Source organism: Scyliorhinus torazame, chromosome 9, assembly GCF_047496885.1.
Source record: "Scyliorhinus torazame isolate Kashiwa2021f chromosome 9, sScyTor2.1, whole genome shotgun sequence".
NCBI lineage: Eukaryota > Metazoa > Chordata > Chondrichthyes > Carcharhiniformes > Scyliorhinidae > Scyliorhinus > Scyliorhinus torazame.
In genome coordinates, this window is record NC_092715.1 from 99,568,903 (window position 1) to 99,587,475 (window position 18,573).

At 47.4% G+C, this 18,573-nt stretch overlaps 1 protein-coding gene across 1 annotated transcript in view; it reads left to right on the forward strand.

The window, feature by feature from the left end:
- The window catches only part of arsk (arylsulfatase family, member K), a 118,305-nt gene that overhangs the window by 54,556 nt on the left and 45,176 nt on the right, over window positions 1-18,573 (forward strand). The window contains exon 5 of the mRNA XM_072516315.1: window positions 459-630. Coding sequence (XP_072372416.1) covers window positions 459-630 — 172 coding nt within the window. The remainder of the gene's footprint in view (window positions 1-458; window positions 631-18,573) is intronic.

Below are 18,573 nucleotides of genomic sequence, written 5' to 3' on the forward strand. Positions count from 1 at the left end.
AACATAAACCCCAGTTCCTCCTCCCATTTGGCCTTCACCCCTGCCACCGAGACTAGATTCACCCCAAAATCCGTCCATATAGGCCCGACGTACTACCTTTTTCCCACCTCGCACATGATAACATCCTCTCCAGAAAGGTTGGCGACGGCATCACCGGGAATGTCGGGAACATCTGTTGAACAAAATGACCTAAAAATACCTAAACTCATCCGAGCTCAACTTTCTTTTTCAACTCCTCCAAACCACCCCTCCAGGAATAAATCAGTCACTCTCTCCAGCCCCTTCCCCTTTCACCCCCCCCAAATGTGGCATCTAACTTTGCCGGCTCGAACAAGTGGTTCCTACTAATGGGGGCCAACCTTAATTTACTATCATTCTTAATAGAGTAATTTAACCACAGCAGTCGTTCTTAATATCACCCACTTCTGAGTCGAAAATTTAATCATTTTTAATTGCAGGTGAAATATCAATCAGTCAGAATTCCAAAATGGCTTCCTTTCTCTGAAATGCACCCTATAGACTTTTATTCCTCTTACACCAAGAACTGTACTGGCAATTTCACAAATCAAGAAATCCTAGACATCAGAGCATTTTACTATGCAATGTGTGCCGAGACTGACTTGATGCTTGGTAAGTGATTGACTACTTCTGAAAGGTTGCAAATAACAGTATGAAGTTCAGCAGTAGATGGTAGTGACTCAATACTGTGTTAATTACCTTGCTTATCCTGCCGGTTCATACCATAATTAATTAAATGTGAATGTCACACCTAAAATGAGTTAGATCTAAACTTCACTTGTTGATGTTGCCATATTACAACCTTAGTATTAATTTCTTTCAGGACTAAACAGGGTAGATGCAGGGAAGATGTTCCCAATGGTGAGTGTGTTCAGAACTAGGGGTCTGAGAATTTAGGACAGAGATGAGGAGACGCTTCTTAACCCAAAAAGTGTGAGCCTCTGGAATTATTTACCACAGGAAGTAGTTGATGCTAAAACATTGAATATATTCAAGAGGCGGCTAGACATAGCACTTGGGGGAAATGGGATCAAAGGCTATGGGGAGAAAGTAGGATTCGGCTATTGAGTTGGATGACCAGCCACAATTGAGGTAAATGGCGGAACAGGCTCGAAGGGCCAAAAGGCCTCCTCCTGTTCCTATCTTCTATGTTTCTTTCACCTCTCAACTGCACCCACTCACCACCCCATCCATCCCCCAACACCACACGCACCACCCTATCCCCCACCACACCTGTACACCCAATCCCTCATTCGCTCACCAGTCCCATTCTTGGGAGTGAACAATTTTAATTGAATCTATTTTAAATCTGTCATTTTGAAACCTTGGAAGGTGTTATTGAAATAACCTTGGCCTGTTGCTGCAGTACATCTTGTAATTGGTATATACTGCAGCTACTGTATGACAGTGATGGAGGGAATGAATATTTAAGATGGTGAATGTGGTGGTTGGCCAAGCAAGTTGCTTTTTTACAGATGGTGTTGAGCTTCACGGGTGTTGTTGGAGCTGCCCTTTTCCAAGCAAATAGAAAGTATTTCATTACACTTTTTGTAAATGATAGTTAAAATCGGCCTTAGACTTTGCAAGCTTGGAAGAATAATTGAACCGTTAACCATCATTACTGATGAATAATGAGGGACCAAGGTGTCATGATTGTGATCTCCATATAAGTGAACAGTAACCATAGCATCTGAGATTAAACTCAACATGCCAATGTTACAGAATGGACATGAAATAAAAATTAAATATTTCATGCTGGCTTTATGCCTAAGTACGCACACTACCTGTTACCTTAGCAATTATTAAGGTACTTGTATAAACCTTGAACATTGCACAATTTCAGTACTCACCACGGCCATTGAAATTATGATGGTCTCGCCCTCTACTCTGTGGGAGGCATTGAAGGCAGTCATTAGAGGGGAGATCATATCGTACAAGGCACACATAGACGGGGGGGCAGAAAGCAATAGGAAAGATACAGACAGGAAAGACACCGGGACAGAATGTGTTCCCGGTGGAATTCTACAAGACGTTAGCGGATCAGCTAGTTCCGTCATTGATGAGATAGAATATACAGTACAGAAGGAGGCCATTCGGCCCATCGCGTCTGCACCGACCCACTTAAGCCCTCACTTCCACCCAATCCCCGTAACCCAATAACCTCTCCCAACCTTTTTGGACACTAAGGGCAATTTAGCAAAACCCACGCAGACACGGGAGAACGTGCAGATTCCGCACAGACAGTGACCCAGCGGGGAATCGAACCTGGGACCCTGGCGCTGTGAAGCCACAGTGCTATCCACTTGTGCTACCGTGCTACCCTTGATGTTTAATGATTCTCTGGCACGGGGTTCTAGCCTTGAAAGCTTGGGCAGGCATCCATTTCTTTTCTCTAAAATAGGATAAGGATCCACGGAATGTGGGTCTTGTCACCCGATTTCATTGCTCAATGCAGGCGCAAAGCTTTGACTAAGATCCTGCCGATGTAACCCCGTCTCCCGGAGGTGATTGGGGAGGACCAGACGGAATTTGTACAGGGCCGAAAGTTATTATAATCTTTATTAGTGTCACAAGTAGGCTTACATTAACACTGCAATGCAGTTACTGTGAAAATCCCCGAGGCGCCACACTCCGGTGCCTGTTTGGGTGCACGGAGAGAGAATTCAGGAGTGTCCACCTAACAAGCACGTCTTGCGGGACTTGTGGGAGGAAACCGGAGCATCCGGAGGAAGCCCACGCAGACACTGAGAGAACTTGCAGACTCCACACGACAGTGACCCAACCGGAAATCAAACCCGGGCCCCTGACATTTTGAAGAAACAGTGCTAACCGCTGTGCTACCATGACGTCCATCACCCATGTGAGGCAATTGCTTAATGTGGTTTTCACCCCAGCAGCTGGGCCGGAACCGGAGATAATCGTGGCGTTGGATGCAGTAAAAACATTCAATAGGGTTGAGTGGAGGCACCTTTTTGCGGTTTTGGAGAAGTTTGGGATGGGCCCTGGGTTTGCGTCATGGGTGCTTTTGGCATACCAGTCTCCTGTCAGCAATCGTACGAACACCGAGTTTGGGATCTTATCGGCTTGGCAATTGAGCCACTTGCTTTTGCCCTGAGGGCCTCAAACAAATGGAGAGGAATAGTTAGGATTGGGGTGGAGCACAGGGTGTCCTTTTATGCGGTTGACCCTCTGCTATAAGTGAGGGACCCGGAGCTAATTATGGGGACATAATAAGTATATTCAAGAACTTTGGCTCCTTCTCTGGATAAATCTAGGGCAGAGGGAGTATTTTTTGGTCAACACTTCAGGGAGGGGATCTGGTCTCTGGGTTCTACCCCTCCACCTGGCCAGGATTAGCTTTCAGTACTTGGGGGTCCAGGTAGCTCGGGATTGGGCGTGGCTCCATAAATTGAATAATACCAGTCCAGCAAGAAGCATGCAAAGGTAGGTTAGCCTTACATTGTCCTTGGCGGACCGGGTTCAATCCATCAAGATTAGCATCTTGCCAAGATTCCTGTTTTTATTTCGGTGTCTTCTGATATTTCTACCCAAGTTATTTTTTCGGACGGTTGAGCGACTTATATCAAGTCTCATATGGGCGGGGAAAAGAGGGCTGTCCTACAGAGGGACAGACAATCGGGGGGTACTGAATTTGATGTTTTATTACTGGACTGCCAATACAAAGAAGGAGCTACCTGGGTGCGGATGGGGTCTGGGTCGTGTAGCGGTCCATCTTGGGGACACTGATGACGGCATCTCTGCTATTTGCTCTATCAAAGTACTCATCTAACCTGGTGGTTGTCTCCACTTAAAAATAAAGAGGCAACTACATCAGCATTTCAAGTTGGGGGTCAGTGTCAAGGCGGGCCCTCATTTGTATGAACCATTTGTTCGATGCGGCAAAGCTGGATGCCACATTTGGGAGGTGGAAGAAGAAAGGGCTGGAGAGGGTAATTTATTTCTGGAGAGGTGGTTTGCCAGCCTGGAAGAATTGAAAGAGAAATATGGGCGCTTGGGCTCGAACTCGTTTAGGTACCTCGAGGTACAAAATTTTGTTTGGACGGATATTTCTGACATTCCCGGTGGTGCCGCCATCATCCTTCCTGGAGATGATCCTGTCCTGTTTGGGGTCGAAAGAGGGTAGTATGCCCGGCATATATGGATGGTGTTTGGGTGAGAATCTGGTCTCGGTGGAAGGGGTAAAGGCCAAATGGGAGGATGAACTGTGGCCTATATTGAAAGAGGAGGTGTGGAGTGAAGCCCTTTGCAGCGTGAACGCCACGTCATCGTGTGCGAGGCTGAGCCTGATCCAGCTCAAGGTAGTGTTTAGGGCGCAACTTACTAAAACCAGGATGAGTCGTTTCTTTCTAGGGGTTGAGGATATGTGCGAGTGCTATTCGAGGGGGCTCGCTAATCACGCACACATGTTCTGGTCCTGTTCCAAGCTTGTGGGTTTCTGAGTCTCTCTTTTCTGCAGCATATCAAGGATCCTGAACATTGAGCTGGAGCCCTGTCCTTTGGCAACTATATTTGGGATTTCTGACTTGCCGGAGCTGTGGACTGGTGCGGGGGCAGGTGTCCTGACCTTTGACTCGCTGGTTGTTTGGAGGTGACACCTGTTGGGCTGGAGGTTGGTGACGCCATCTCGTGCTTCGGCATGGCTAGTTAACTTAATGGAGTTATTGCACCTTGAGAAGGTTAAATACACCATGAGGGGGTCAGTTGAAGAGGTCTACTGGAGATGGCAACCATTTATATTGTATTTCAAGGAATGGGTCACTGTTAGCTGTTGGGGGAGGGAGGGAGCAGGAGCAATTGGGGTGTCTTGTTTACTAGTTTTTTTTTACTGTTGTTTGTATTTTTTGCACTTTTTTTGTATTTTCTGGTATAAAATGATAAAAGCTTCAAAAATATTTTTTTAAAACATGCCTCACCATACAGATTTTTTTCTTTTATAAATTTAAAGTGGCCAATTCTTTTATTTTCCAATTAAGGGGCAATTTAGCGTGGCCAATCAATCCACCTACACTGCATATCTTTGGGTTGTGGGGGGTGAGTCCACGCAGACACGGGGCGACTGTGCAAACTCCACATGGATAGTGACCTAGTGCCGGGATCAAACCCAGGTCTTCTGCGCCGTGAGGCATCAGTGCTAATCACTGTGCCACCATGCCGCCCTCTGCCTCACAATATAGATGCAACATCCCCTTTAAATACAGCTATAACTTTTTGTCTTCAGTGTAAAGTGTTGAACCCTAATGGGCAACAATAAAGGTACTTTCAATTTCAGTATAATTTTCCATTTTGACACGATTACTTTAAGAAATATTGTTGTTGTGAAAATCGCAACTTCTGAAGTAAATATGCAATATAAATATGGTGAAATGTATTTGTCTATCTTTTGCAATATTATCCTAACTCTTATCATTCGGAGCATTCCATATGTATCGAATCCGCTTCTAACCAACACATGTTTTGGTAATAATTTGTCACTGATGAGCAAATAGAACTATTTCTAATAGGATAACACAAACAGTAGCAATGTTATGCACTGAAATAATATGTTGCTTTATGAACTGCATTTCTTACCACATGAAAGAAAAGATCCAGGAGTACTTAACAAGTTGGAAAAAGCAAACACCGCAGAGGAAAGGTTGGAAAAGGTAGAGGAGGCAGGATGTAACTTAAAACAGATGGTGATCGAAATATAGGACATTGTTTGGGAGAGGGTGTAGTCCCCAATGATCAGTGGCAAGGTTGATGAGACTGCCAGTTGGGGAAATCAATCTTCATAGAAATTAAAACATGAAAAAGGTAGCAATGTCTGTGTTTTGTGATTGTTAGTGCTTTTTAAAAAAAAAAAACTTGACTTGGGATAAAAAGCTAAACTCAGGCTGTTAAGGGTCCAGACATGGATTTCACATCAGGAGAAAAGTGGGTGATGGAATGGAGCCAGAAGCTCAAAAGTGCTGGCAGAAGGTGCAGCGGGATCGCATAGGTCTGACTGACTCTGGAAATGGGTTGATTAAAATGGACATCCGTATCAATGTCACCAGATGAAAGCTGCATGGTTTGTATTTGGGGAAACATCTAACTGATAGTCGAGCTTTGTGCAGGTATGAAATTTATCACAAATTTGGACAATTTGTTCTCTTTGATTAGTGAGCCATTCAGGAAACCTAGTGAAGCCAAGTTTGGAGTGAAATATACAAATAATAATCTATTAGCGTCACAATTTGGATTACATTACAATGCAATGACGTTACTGTGAAAGTCCCTCAGTTGTCACAGTCCAGCGCCTGTTTTGGTACACTGAGGGAGAATTCAGAATGTCCAATTAACTTAACAAGCACATCTTTCGGGACTTGTGTGAGGAAACCGGACCACCTGGAGGAAACCCACGCAGACACAGGGAGACTCCGAACAGTGACCCAAGCTGGGAATTGAACCTGGGTCTCTGGCGCTGTGAAGCAACAGTGCTAACCACTGCTACAATAGGGAGAGGCAGTGGTAATGCCACTGGGCTAGTAATCCAGAAGCCCAGGCTAATACAATAGGGACTAGGTTTCAAGTCCCACAATTGCTGCTGGTAAAATTTGATATTAGTGAATAAATATAAAATTGAATGCTTGTATCAGTAATGGTGATCAGGAAACCATTGTTGATTGTTGTAAAAACCCATCTGGTTCACTAATTCCTTTTTAGGAAATCTGACATACCTACCTGATCTGGTCTACATGTGATTCCAGGCCCGCAGCAATGGCTTAGCAAGCCACTCAGTTGTATCTGGAGAGAGAAACAAAGAACAAAACTATTTAGATCACCTGGCATTGAACCAGGTACCAGAACTGACAACTTCAAACCCAGTCCTGTTGACCGTGCCAAGTCCTCCTAACTAACATTGAGTGGTTTGTGCCCAAAAACCTGCCCATTGTTGCTCAATTTGGGTTCTGCCAGAGCTGCTTGGCCTGGACCAAACATGGACAAAGGAATTCAAGAGATAAGATTAGACCGACTGCTCTTGATATCAAGGATGCATTTGACTGAATGTGGCATTAAGGAGTCCTGGCAAAACTGAAGTCAATGGACAGTTCCCAATGGATGGTCTCACTAAGCACTAAGGAAGATGGTTGTGATCCTTGGAGGTCAATCACTTCAGTCTGAAGGTATTGTCACACAAGTTCCTCAGGTCGTGTCCGAGGTGGAACCATCTTCAGCAACTTCATTATTGACCTTCCCTCCAACATTAAGGCAGAAGTGGGGATATTCGCTAATGATTGCAGGGTGTTCAGCACCATTCACGATTCCTCGGCTACTCAAGCAGTCCATGCCCACGTGCAGCAAGACCTCAACAACATTCAGGTTTGGGCTGATGTGTGGTAAGTAAAATTTGTGCGACACCAGTATCAGGCAATGGCCATCTCCAACAAGGAAGAATTTAACCATCTCCCCATGATAATTAATGGCTTTTTCATTGCTGAATCCCCCCACAATCAATATTCTGACAGTTACCATTGACCAGAAACTGACCTGGACTAGCCATATAAATGATGTAACTACAGAGCAGGTCAGAATCTAGTAGTGAGTAACTCACCTCTTGATTCCCCAAATTCTTCTCTCCACCATCAACAAGGCACAAGTCAAGAGCATGGTGAAATATTCTCCACTTGCCTGGATGAATCCAGCTCAAGCTACGCTCAAGGAGCCAAACCTTTATGCAACACTTCCCCATAAATCTTTATCCAACATATTTACAAGTTATCCCAGTTTACTCCATGTATTTACATAATTACCCATCTGTTCCCCTTAAGTCTGTCGGTTCATAGGTTCAGGTTGTCTGGAGGCCTTATAACACTTCCATATCTTATCCTCACTACTTTTGGAGGAGTGGTAGGTTGTATCGCTGCAGGTAAATGTTGTTGAAGTGGAGGTTGCTCTCAAATATCCGTGTCTTTTCATCCTCTTCTTCCATTCTCTGGCATTGAATTGCTCTTTGTCGATTCCCCAATTGTAGTGATAGTTTGCAGTTGGTTTATCCTGTTCGTTACGGACTGGATGAACTCTGGGCTCCTCTATGATGTTTATTTTCTCCACTTCCTCTGTGCGGTTTTGCCGTGATGCATGTTGGGGTGAAAGATGGTTCTTTCTGTTCTAAGGCTAGACTTGATGGTGTGGTGTATTGTCTCAATGTCGTGAATCCTCTTGTGACCTTCTATGCATTTTGATGATTTGGCTTTACACAGCTTCCCAAAGTATCCTATCTAGTTGCATTGAACTGAAATTGCAGTTGTGGGGCACTTTGTTGTACAGCGCTCATGGTCACACTACTGATTAGCTAGCTTATTGCTTCCTTTGGCCTGGAGTTGTGCTGTTTCACTAACTGGACAATGGGGTTTACTTTGTCCCTTATTTTAATTTGGATCTGAGATGCAAACAAATTTCTTGAGGGTTAGATCTTTCTTCATTTGAAACTCCTTCACGTGCAAGAAGTGTGTCCAGTTGCAGCTCCTGTTAGACCGCTTGACGGCTCTGGAGCTGCGGATGGACTCACTTTGGAGCATCCGCGATGCTGAGGACGTCGTGGATAGCACGTTTAGCGAGTTGGTCACACTGCAGGTGAAAGGTACTGAGGGAGATAGTAAATGGGTGACCAAAAGACAGAGCAAGAGTAGGAAGGCAGTGCAGGTGTCCTCTGCGGTCATCTCCCTGCAAAACAGATATACCGCTTTGGATACTGTTGAGGGAGATGGCTCACCAGGGGAAGGCAGCAGCAGCCAGGTTCATGGCACCGTGGCTGGCTCTGCTGCGCAGCTGGGCAGGAAGAAGAATGGCAGGGCTATAGTGATAGGGGACTCAATTGTAAGGGGAATAGACAGGCGGTTCTGCGGACGCAATCGAGACTCCAGGATGGTATGTTGCCTCACTGGTGCAAGGGTCAAGGATGTCTCGGAGCGGCTGCAGGACATTCTGGGGGGGGGGGGGGGCGAGGGTGAACAGCCAGCTGTCGTGGTGCACATAGGCACCAACGATATAGGTAAAAAACGGGACGAGGTCCTACAAGCTGAATTTAGGGAGCTAGGAGTTAAACTAAAAAGTAGGACCTCAAAGGTAGTAATCTCAGGATTGCTACCAGTGCCACAAGCTAGTCAGAGTAGGAATGTCAGGATAGAGAGGATGAATACGTGGCTCGAGAGATGGTGCAAGAGGGAGGGATTTAAATTCCTGGGACATTGGAACCGGTTCTGGGGGAGGTGGGACCAGTACAAACCGGACGGTCTGCACCTGGGCAGGACTGGAACCGATGTCCATGGGGAGGGTGTTTGCTAGAGCTGTTGGGGAGAGTTTAAACTAATGTGGCAGGGGGATGGGAACCGATGCAGGAAGTTGGAAGGTAGTAAAACAGGGACAGAAATAAAAGGCAGTAAGGGGGAAAGTGTAAGGCAGAGAAGCCATAGTCAAAAATCAAAAAGGGCGACAGTACAAGGTACAGTGACTGAGGGGAGCTCAGTGAATAGGACCAGGAATACTAAAAGAAATAAAACGGGAAGTGAAAACATTAATGGTAAGCGACGCGGCAGGTTGTTACAGGAAGATGTGGGTTCGACGACAAGGAAAATTAGGAGAAACGTTAAGAGGAAATATAACTTAGGAGAGGTTACTGATCGAGGTGTTACGATTCAGAACAGAGGTAAAAAAGCCAACATAAGTGTACTTTACCTGAATGCTCGTAGTATTCGGAATAAGGTAAATGAGTTGATGGCGCAAATCATCGTGAATGACTATGATTTAGTGGCCATTACTGAAACATGGTTAAAGGATGGTCACGACTGGGAGTTAAATATCCGAGGGTATCAAACTTTTCGGAAGGACAGAGTGGATGGTAAGGGAGGTGGTGTAGCTCTGTTCTTTAAGGATGACATCCAGGCAACAGTAAGGGATGACATCGGTGCTATGGAGGATAAGGTTGAATCCATTTGGGTGGAAATCAGGAATAGTAAGGCGAAAAAGTCACTGATATGAGTAATCTATAGGCCACCAAATAGTAACATTATGGTGGGGCAGGCAATAAACAAAGAAATAACAGATGCATGTAGAAATGGTACAGCAGTTATCATGGGGGATTTTAATCTATATGTTAATTGGTTTAACCAGGTCGGTCAAGGCAGCCTTGAGGAGGAGTTTATAGAATGTATCCGCGATAGTTCCTAGAACAGTATGTAATGGAACCTACGAGGGAACAAGCGGTCCTAGATCTGGTCCTGTGTAATGAGACAGGATTGATTCAGGATCTCATAGTTAGGGATCCTCTCGGAAGGAGCGATCACAATATGGTGGAATTTAAAATACAGATGGAGGGTGAGAAGGTAAAATCAAACACTAGTGTTTTGTGCTTAAACAAACGAGATTACAATGGGATGAGAGAAGAACTAGCTAAGGTAGACTGGGAGCAAAGACTATAGTGAAACAGTTGAGGAACAGTGGAGAACCTTCCAAGAGATTTTTCACAGTGCTCAGCAAAGGTTTATACCAACAAAAAGGAAGGACGGTAAAAAGGGAAAATCGACCGTGGATATCTAAGGAAATAAGGGAGAGTATCAAATTGAAGGAAAAAACATACAAAGTAGCAAAGATCAGTGGGAGACTAGAGGACTGGGAAATCTTTAGGGGACAACAGAAAGCTACTAAAAAAGCTATAAAGAAGAGTAAGATAGATTATGAGAGTAAAGTTGCTCAGAATATAAAAACAGATTGTAAAAGTTTCTACAAATACATAAAACAAAAAAGAGTGGCTAAGGTAAATATTGGTCCTTTAGAGGATGAGAAGGGAGATTTAATAATGGGAGATGAGGAAATGGCTGAGGAACTGAACAGGTTTTTTGGGTCGGTCTTCACAGTGGAAGACACTGTGGTAATCTGTAATTTATGGGATCTTAACCTGTCGAACCAAGCCAAGTTTGGGGGAAGCTTAGTTGATGAATCAAAGTCCTGGCGCAATACGACAAGTTGTAAGATTTGTAATATTTCTGGACTATGCCAAGTCGTTCGATTCCTAGTATTATATGACTGCGTAAAGTTGAAGGAATTTATATCATTTCTGCTGTTCGGTTATCAGTAGCACTTTGCGAATACTGGAACTCAGCAGAAATTTCAGTTAAAACTTCTCAGGTGTCAAAAAGAATTGTTTTATTTGTAGTCGCTTGATTACAATTTGAAAGTCATTTAAAAGGCAATTCGAAGTTTTCAGAGAATTACAGGCATTATCTTTTTTGCTTTGGCAGACAGCTCGAAAGTAACTTTTAAACGGTCAAAGTCTGGCAATGAAACATGAAAAGAGAGAGAGAGAGCTAATCTTCAGCTAAACTCAAACTCAAAGTCAAAAGTAGACTAACAGACTGACAGAACCCCCAAAAGACATCTCTAAAAACAAAAACCTTAACAGACAGACTAAGAGAATTAAAGACAGCAATTAAGGACAGACAACACCAACTAACAGAAAGACAACACTAAAATGGCGGGCGGAAACTTTTCAGTTATACACTTTCACATCTGTCTTAAGTCATCTAATCACACCCCAATATAATCCTAATTGGTTTGGGTTAGACTCAAACACATTTGATTTGATGGCAAACCGTCCATCTTCAATGGGCAACATTAGCTTTTCTGACCCAGCTGTTATCTGCATTGTGAACAATGGTGCCTTCATGTAGCTGTGGTATTCAGTCCCTGTCCTTGACAATTAGCACAAGCAGTGTCAAATTATCTTGCAACTGTGCTGTTTTAATGTCACACTGACTCTGAAAATATGCATTTGCCAGAACAACGGACCTCAGTAAAAGTGAACTTTGCTGTATAAATGGGTATTTAAAACTGGGGCCTAATATTTATGCTTAAACAGCTATCTTTTACCTATACTAGTTGTATTCGAAATACCTGGCTTCTACAGACACAAATAACATGCCAGTGACTGATGGAAATGAGGCTATGACAGGTGAGGACCTTGAGAGGATTGTTATCACCAAGGAGGTAGTGATGGGCAAGCTAATGGGGCTAAAGGTAGACAAGTCTCCTGGACCTGATGGAATGCATCCCAGAGTGCTAAAAGAGATGGCTAGGGAAATTACAAATGCACTAGTGATAATTTACCAAAATGCACTAGACTCTGGGGTGGCCCCGGCGGATTGGAAATTAGCAAACGTGACGCCACTGTTTAAAAAGGGAGGTAGGCATAAAGCGGGTAATTATAGGCCAGTGAGCTTAACTTCGGTAGTAGGGAAGATGCTGGAATCTATCATCAAGGAAGAAATAGCGAGGCATCTGATGGAAATTGTCCCATTGGGCAGACGCAGCATGGGTTCATAAAGGGCAGGTCGTGCCTAACTAATTTAGTCGAACGTTTTGAGGACGTTAACAGTGCGGTAGATAACAGGGAGCCAATGGATGTGGTATATCTGGATTTCCAGAAAGCCTTTGACAAGGTGCCACACAAAAGGTTGTTGCATAAGATAAAGATGCATGGCATTAAGGGGAAAGTAGTAGCATGGATAGAGGATTGGTTAATTAATAGAAAGCAAAGAGTGGGGATTAATGGATGTTTCTCTGGTTGGCAATCAGTAGCTAGTGGTGTCCCTCAGGGATCAGTGTTGGGCCCACAACTGTTCACAATTTACATAGATGATTTGGAGTTGGGGACCAAGGGCAATGTGTCCAAGTTTGCAGACGACACTAAGATGAGTGGTAAAGCAAAAAGTGCAGAGGATACTGGAAGTCTGCAGAGAGATTTGGATAGGCTAAGTGAATGGGCTAGGGTCTGGCAGATAGAATACAATGTTGACAAATGTGAGGTTATCCATTTTGGTAGGAATAACAGCAAAGGGATTATTATTTAAATGATAAAATATTAAAACATGCTGCTGTGCAGAGAGACCTGGGGGTGCTAGTGCATGAGTCGCAAAAAGTTGGTTTTCAGGTGCAACAGGTGATTAAGAAGGCAAATGGAATTTTGTCCTTCATTGCTAGAGGGATGGAGTTTAAGACTAGGGAGGTTCTGCTGCAATTGTATAAGGTGTTAGTGAGGCCACACCTGGAGTATTGTGTTCAGTTTTGGTCTCCTTACTTGAGAAAGGACGTACTGGCACTGGAGGGTGTGCAGAGGAGATTCACTAGGTTAATCCCAGAGCTGAAGGGGTTGGATTACGAGGAGAGGTTGAGTAGACTGGGACTGTACTCGTTGGAATTTAGAAGGATGAGGGGGGATCTTATAGAAACATATAAGATTATGAAGGGAATAGATAGGATAGATGTGGGCAGGTTGTTTCCACTGGCGGGTGAAAGCAGAACTAGGGGGCATAGCCTCAAAATAAGGGGAAGTAGATTTAGGACTGAGTGTAGGAGGAACTTCTTCACCCAAAGGGTTGTGAATCTATGGAATTCCTTGCCCAGTGAAGCAGTAGAGGCTCCTTCATTAAATGTTTTTAAGATAAAGATAGATAGATAGTTTTTTGAAGAATAAAGGGATTAAGGGTTATGGTGTTCGGGCCGGAAAGTGGAGCTGAGTCCACAAAAGATCAGCCATGATCTCATTGAATGGTGGAGCAGGCTCGAGGGGCCAGATGGCCTACTCCTGCTCCTAGTTCTTATGTTCTTATGAAACATGTCAGAGTACGTTGGTAACCACTCCTTTAACTATTGCTTCCCTAATTAGCTCAGATTTAAGGTCATTATTATCATGGCTTTCAGCCATTATATATAGCTCAATAATGGAGGAGTTGACAGATTTTCCTAGCTGCAGGACACATTTATTAAATTTGACCCTTGCAAGAATTTTGTTACTTGGGGTTAAAATAAGCGTTGACTGATTTTGAGATTTCATCAAATGTTTGCTGCTGATTTGTTGATTCCTTGTCCAAACTTTCTATCTTTGGCCACCAGTCCTACTGAATGTGTTTACTTGTTCCACTTCTGTCTTTTTATCCAGACCTGAAACAATCATATACCTTAGGAATTTATTTGTCTGAAGTCCCCAATTTTTTGATTGATGTGGGCCTTGGGTAACACCAATTTGATCTGGAAGAGTGAATTTCTGGGTCGGGATTCTGCGATATCGCGGCCAACTGTTGACGCAGGCATCAATGGGCCTCCAGGCCCAGTAATTCTCCTCTTCTTCGGGGACTAGAATGGTGCCGGAGTGCTGTACGCTGCTCCGGTGCCAAAAGCCGGCCCTGCACGGCTGGCGTGGGTCCGTGCATGCGCGCGGCAGCCGTCTCTGTGCCGGTGCATGCACGTGGTTGCCGTCTCCACGCCGGCCCACACGCAACACGGCAGAGCCCTACAGGGGCCCGATGCGGTGGAATATAGGCCCCCGCCTCCCCCTGAATGAGCGCGCCTGCCGATCGGTAGCCCCCGATCGCAGGCGCGGCCACCGTGGAGGCCCCCCGGAGTCGGATCGCTCCGCTCCCCCCCCCCCCCCCCCAAACCAGGACGGCCCCCGCAGCCAGAACGCCTGGGTCCCGCCGGGTGGGACAATATGTAAACCATGTTGGCGGAACTTGGCGGGCACTCAGCCCGTCGAGCGCGGAGAATCGGGGTGGGGGCCATTTTCAACGGCCCCCGACCGGCACCGCGATTGTCGCCGGAGAATCGGCAGCCCAGCGTCAGAGCGGCGTGGCGTGATTCTCATGCTCCCCGCCCCCACCGATTCTCCGACCCGGCGCAGTCACGGAGATCCCCAGCCCTGATCTACGGTTGAAATTTTTAAACTACATGTTCGGCTTTAAGAGGTTTCTGAAAATCCTAAGACAAAACTGCCGTACACTTCTTCACAAAGGGTTTTCCTGATTTTGGCAGACCCCTGCAGTAAGGGGTGATGCACGATCAATTGCACAAAGACTAAAGTTGGATACAACTGTGGCTTTATTACAGTCAGACATGTGGCCTCCTGCTGCAGCTGGCAAAATGGCAGGGCGCTGCAGGTCATACATATTTATACAGTTCTCAGTGGGCGGAGCCAGCCAGCAGGAGCTACTGGCGAACCTGTAGTGCAGGTCCTACCTTACAGTTCCTATTACAGTGGTTCACCACATTCACCCCCTGTTAAAAATGAGTCTGGCGGGGGTGACGTGAAACTATATATAATTAGTGCAATTATGTACTGTGGTAGGGAAAGAAAAACGTCCCATGTTGACAGTCCGGAGTCCGTCAAAGGTTCAGCCGGTCCCGTGCTTTGGTGCTTCGTTGGGAGCGGCGTAACGGTGGCGGCGAAGTCGGTGCTGGCGGTGGTGGTACCAGTGATGGCGGTGCTGAAGCTGGCCAGTCATCGGGGAACTCCGGGAGCGTGCCAAAGTCTTCTTCGTCCTCTTGTGCGGAAAAGGGGAGGGGGGATGGTCTGGTGGGGTCAATATTGGCGGCGAGGTGGGGGGGGGGGGTGTTTGGGTGGAACCTGGTGGTGCCAGGTCCCTGAGTGAGACAGTATCTTGGTGGCCGTCGGTGAACTCAACGTATGCATATTGAGGGTCGGCATGGAGCAGGTGAACCCTGTCCACCAAGAGGTCCACCTTGTGGAGTCGGACGTGCCTACGGAGAAGGACCGGTCCTGGAGCAATGAGCCAAGTCGGGAGCGACACCGCGGATGTGGACTTCCTGGGGAAGGTAAAAACATGTTCATGGGGTGTGTTATTAGTGGCGGTGCACAATAGTGACCGGATGGAGTGTAGAGCATCAGGGAGGACCTCCTGCCAGCGAGAGGCTGGGAGGTTCCTGGACCGTAGGGCCAGCTGGACGGCCTTCCAAACTGTCCCATTCTCCCGTTCTACTTGCCCGATTCCCCGGGGGTTGTAGCTCGTCGTCCTGCTGGAGGCGATACCCCTGCTGAGCAGGAGCTGACGCAGCTCATCGCTCATGAATGAGGATCCCCTGTCACTGGATGTTGGCAGGGAAACCGAACAGAGCGAAGATTGTACTGAGGGCCTTGATGACGGTGGCAGACGTCATATCGGGGCATGGGATGGCGAAGGGGAATCTGGAGTACTCATCGACCACACTGAGAATGTACGTATTACGGTCGGTGGAGGGGAGGGGCCCTTTGAAATCCACGCTGAGGCATTCAAAGGGGCAGGAAGCCTTCACCAGGCGTGCACGGTCCGGCCAGTAGAAGTGCGGCTTGCACTCCGCACAGACCTGGCAGTCCCTGGTGACTCTTTACTTCCTCGACGGAGTAGGGCAGATTGCGAGCTTTGACCAGATGGTACAATCGAGTGACCCCTGGGTGACAAAGGCTGTCGTGTAGGGCCCGGAGTTGGTCCACTTGTGCGCTGGCACATGTACCTCGGGAGAGGGCGTCTGGGGGCTCGTTGAGTTTACCGGGGCGATACAAGATCTCGTAATTATAGGTGGAGAGCTCGATACTCCACCTCAAGATTTTATCATTTTTGATCTTGCCCCGCTGTGTGTTATTGAACATGAAGGCTACCGACTGTCGGTCCGTAAAGAGAGTGAATCTCTCACCAGCCAGGTAATGCCTCCAGTGCCGCACCGCTTCAACGATAGCTTGGGACTCCTTCTCGACGGATGAGTGTCGAATTTGAGAGGCATGAAGGGTGCGGGAAGAGAATGCCACGGGTCTACCTGCCTGGTTTAGAGTGGCGGCAAGGGCGACGTCTGAAGCGTTGCTTTCTACTTTGAAAGGCAGTGACTCATCCACTGCACGCATCCCGGCCTTGCCGATGTCTGCTCTGATGCGGGCGAAAGCATGTTGCGCCTCGGCCGCAAGGGGGAATTGGGTGGACTAAATGAGTGGGCGGGCCTTGTCCACATAGTTTGGGACCCACTGAGCGTAGTAGGAAAAGAACCCCAGGCAGTGTTTGAGGGCCTTGGAACTTCCCCTCCCCCACTGCCCCATGAGGCGGCGCATGCGCTCGGGGTCGGGCCCGAGAAGTCTGTTTTGGACTATATAGCCGAGAATGGCTAACCGGGTTGTGCTGAACACACACTACTCTTTGTTGTAGATCAGGTTGAGAAGAGTGGCAGTGCGGAGGAATTTATCGAGGTTGGCATCGTGGTCCTGCTGGTCATGGCCACAGATGGTGACATTATCTAAGTACGGAAAGGTGGCGCGCAAACCGTACTGGTTGGCCATTTGGTCCATCTCTCTTTGGAAGTCCGAGACCCCATTTGTGACACCGAAAGGGATCCTAAGGAAGTGGTAGAGGCGACCGTCCGCCTCAAAGGCAGTGTATGGCCGGTCCAACTTCCGGATGGGGAGCTGGTGGTAGGCGGATTTCAGGTCAATTCTTGAGACGACCCGGTACTGCGCAATCTGATTGACCATATCCGATATGCGTGGGAGAGGATACGTGTCGAGCTGCGTGTACCGATTGATGGTCTGGCTGTAGTCCACGACCATCCTGTGTTTATCCCCAGTTTTAACCACTACCACTTGGGCTCTCCAGGGGCTGTTGCTGGCCTCGATAATACCCTCCTTAAGCAGCCACTGGACTTCGGACATGATGAAGATCTTGTCCTGGGTGCTGTACCGTCTGCTCCTAGTGGCAACGGGCTTACAATCCACAGTTAGATTGGCAAAAAGGGAGGGGGGATCGACCTTGAAGGTCGCGAGGCTGCAAACGGTAAGGGGGGGGAAAGGGCCCGCCGAATTTGAGGGTGAGGCTCTGGAGGTTGCACTGGAAGTCCAGGCCCAACAGGAGTGCAGCGCAGAGATTAGGAAGGACATGGAGGCAGAAGTTACTAAATTCTACGCCCTGGACCGTGAGGGTGACTATACAAAAGCCTCGGATCGGGACGGAGTTGGATCCGGAGGCTCGGGAAATCCTTTGATTGGCAGAGTGGACCGCGAGGGAGCAGTGTCTTACCGTATCTGGGTGAACTAAGCTTTCGGTGCTCCCGGAGTCCAGCAGGCACGAGGACGTGTGGCAGTTGATTTTGACCGTCGTCGACGCGGTGGCCAGGTTGTGCGGGCGAGATTGGTCCAGCGTCATCTAAGCGAGCTGCGGGTAGCCATAGGATGCTTCGGGTGGCGAGCGTGTGCGGTTCCGATGTCGGGATGTCCGGAGACCCTGTGGGGGACAAGATGGCAGCGCCCATGGTGCGCACATTGTGGTGTCGGGACAAGATGCCGGCGCCCCTGGTGCGCACATTGCGGGGTCGGGCCAAGATGGCAGTGCCCATGGTGCGCACATTGCGGGATCGGGACAAGATGGCGGCGCCCCTGGTGCGCACATTGCGGGGTCGGGCCAAGATGACAGCGCCCATGGTGCACACATTGCGCGATCGGGACAAGATGGCGGTGCCCATTGGTCGCACATGGACCAGGGAGGAGAAGATGGCGGCTCCCATTGTGCATCTGGCGTGGGGGAGGGGGCGATAGCGGGCGCGATTGCAGCGACTGTGCGGGCCTGGCACACGGCTGCGAAGTGGCCCTTTTTACTGCAGGCTTTACAAACAGCAGTGCGGCCCGGACAGTGTTGGCGGGGGTGCTTCTGCTGACCGCAGAAGTAGCAGCGGGGACCCCCGGGGTGCGTGGATTGGTGTGCGGCGCAGGCG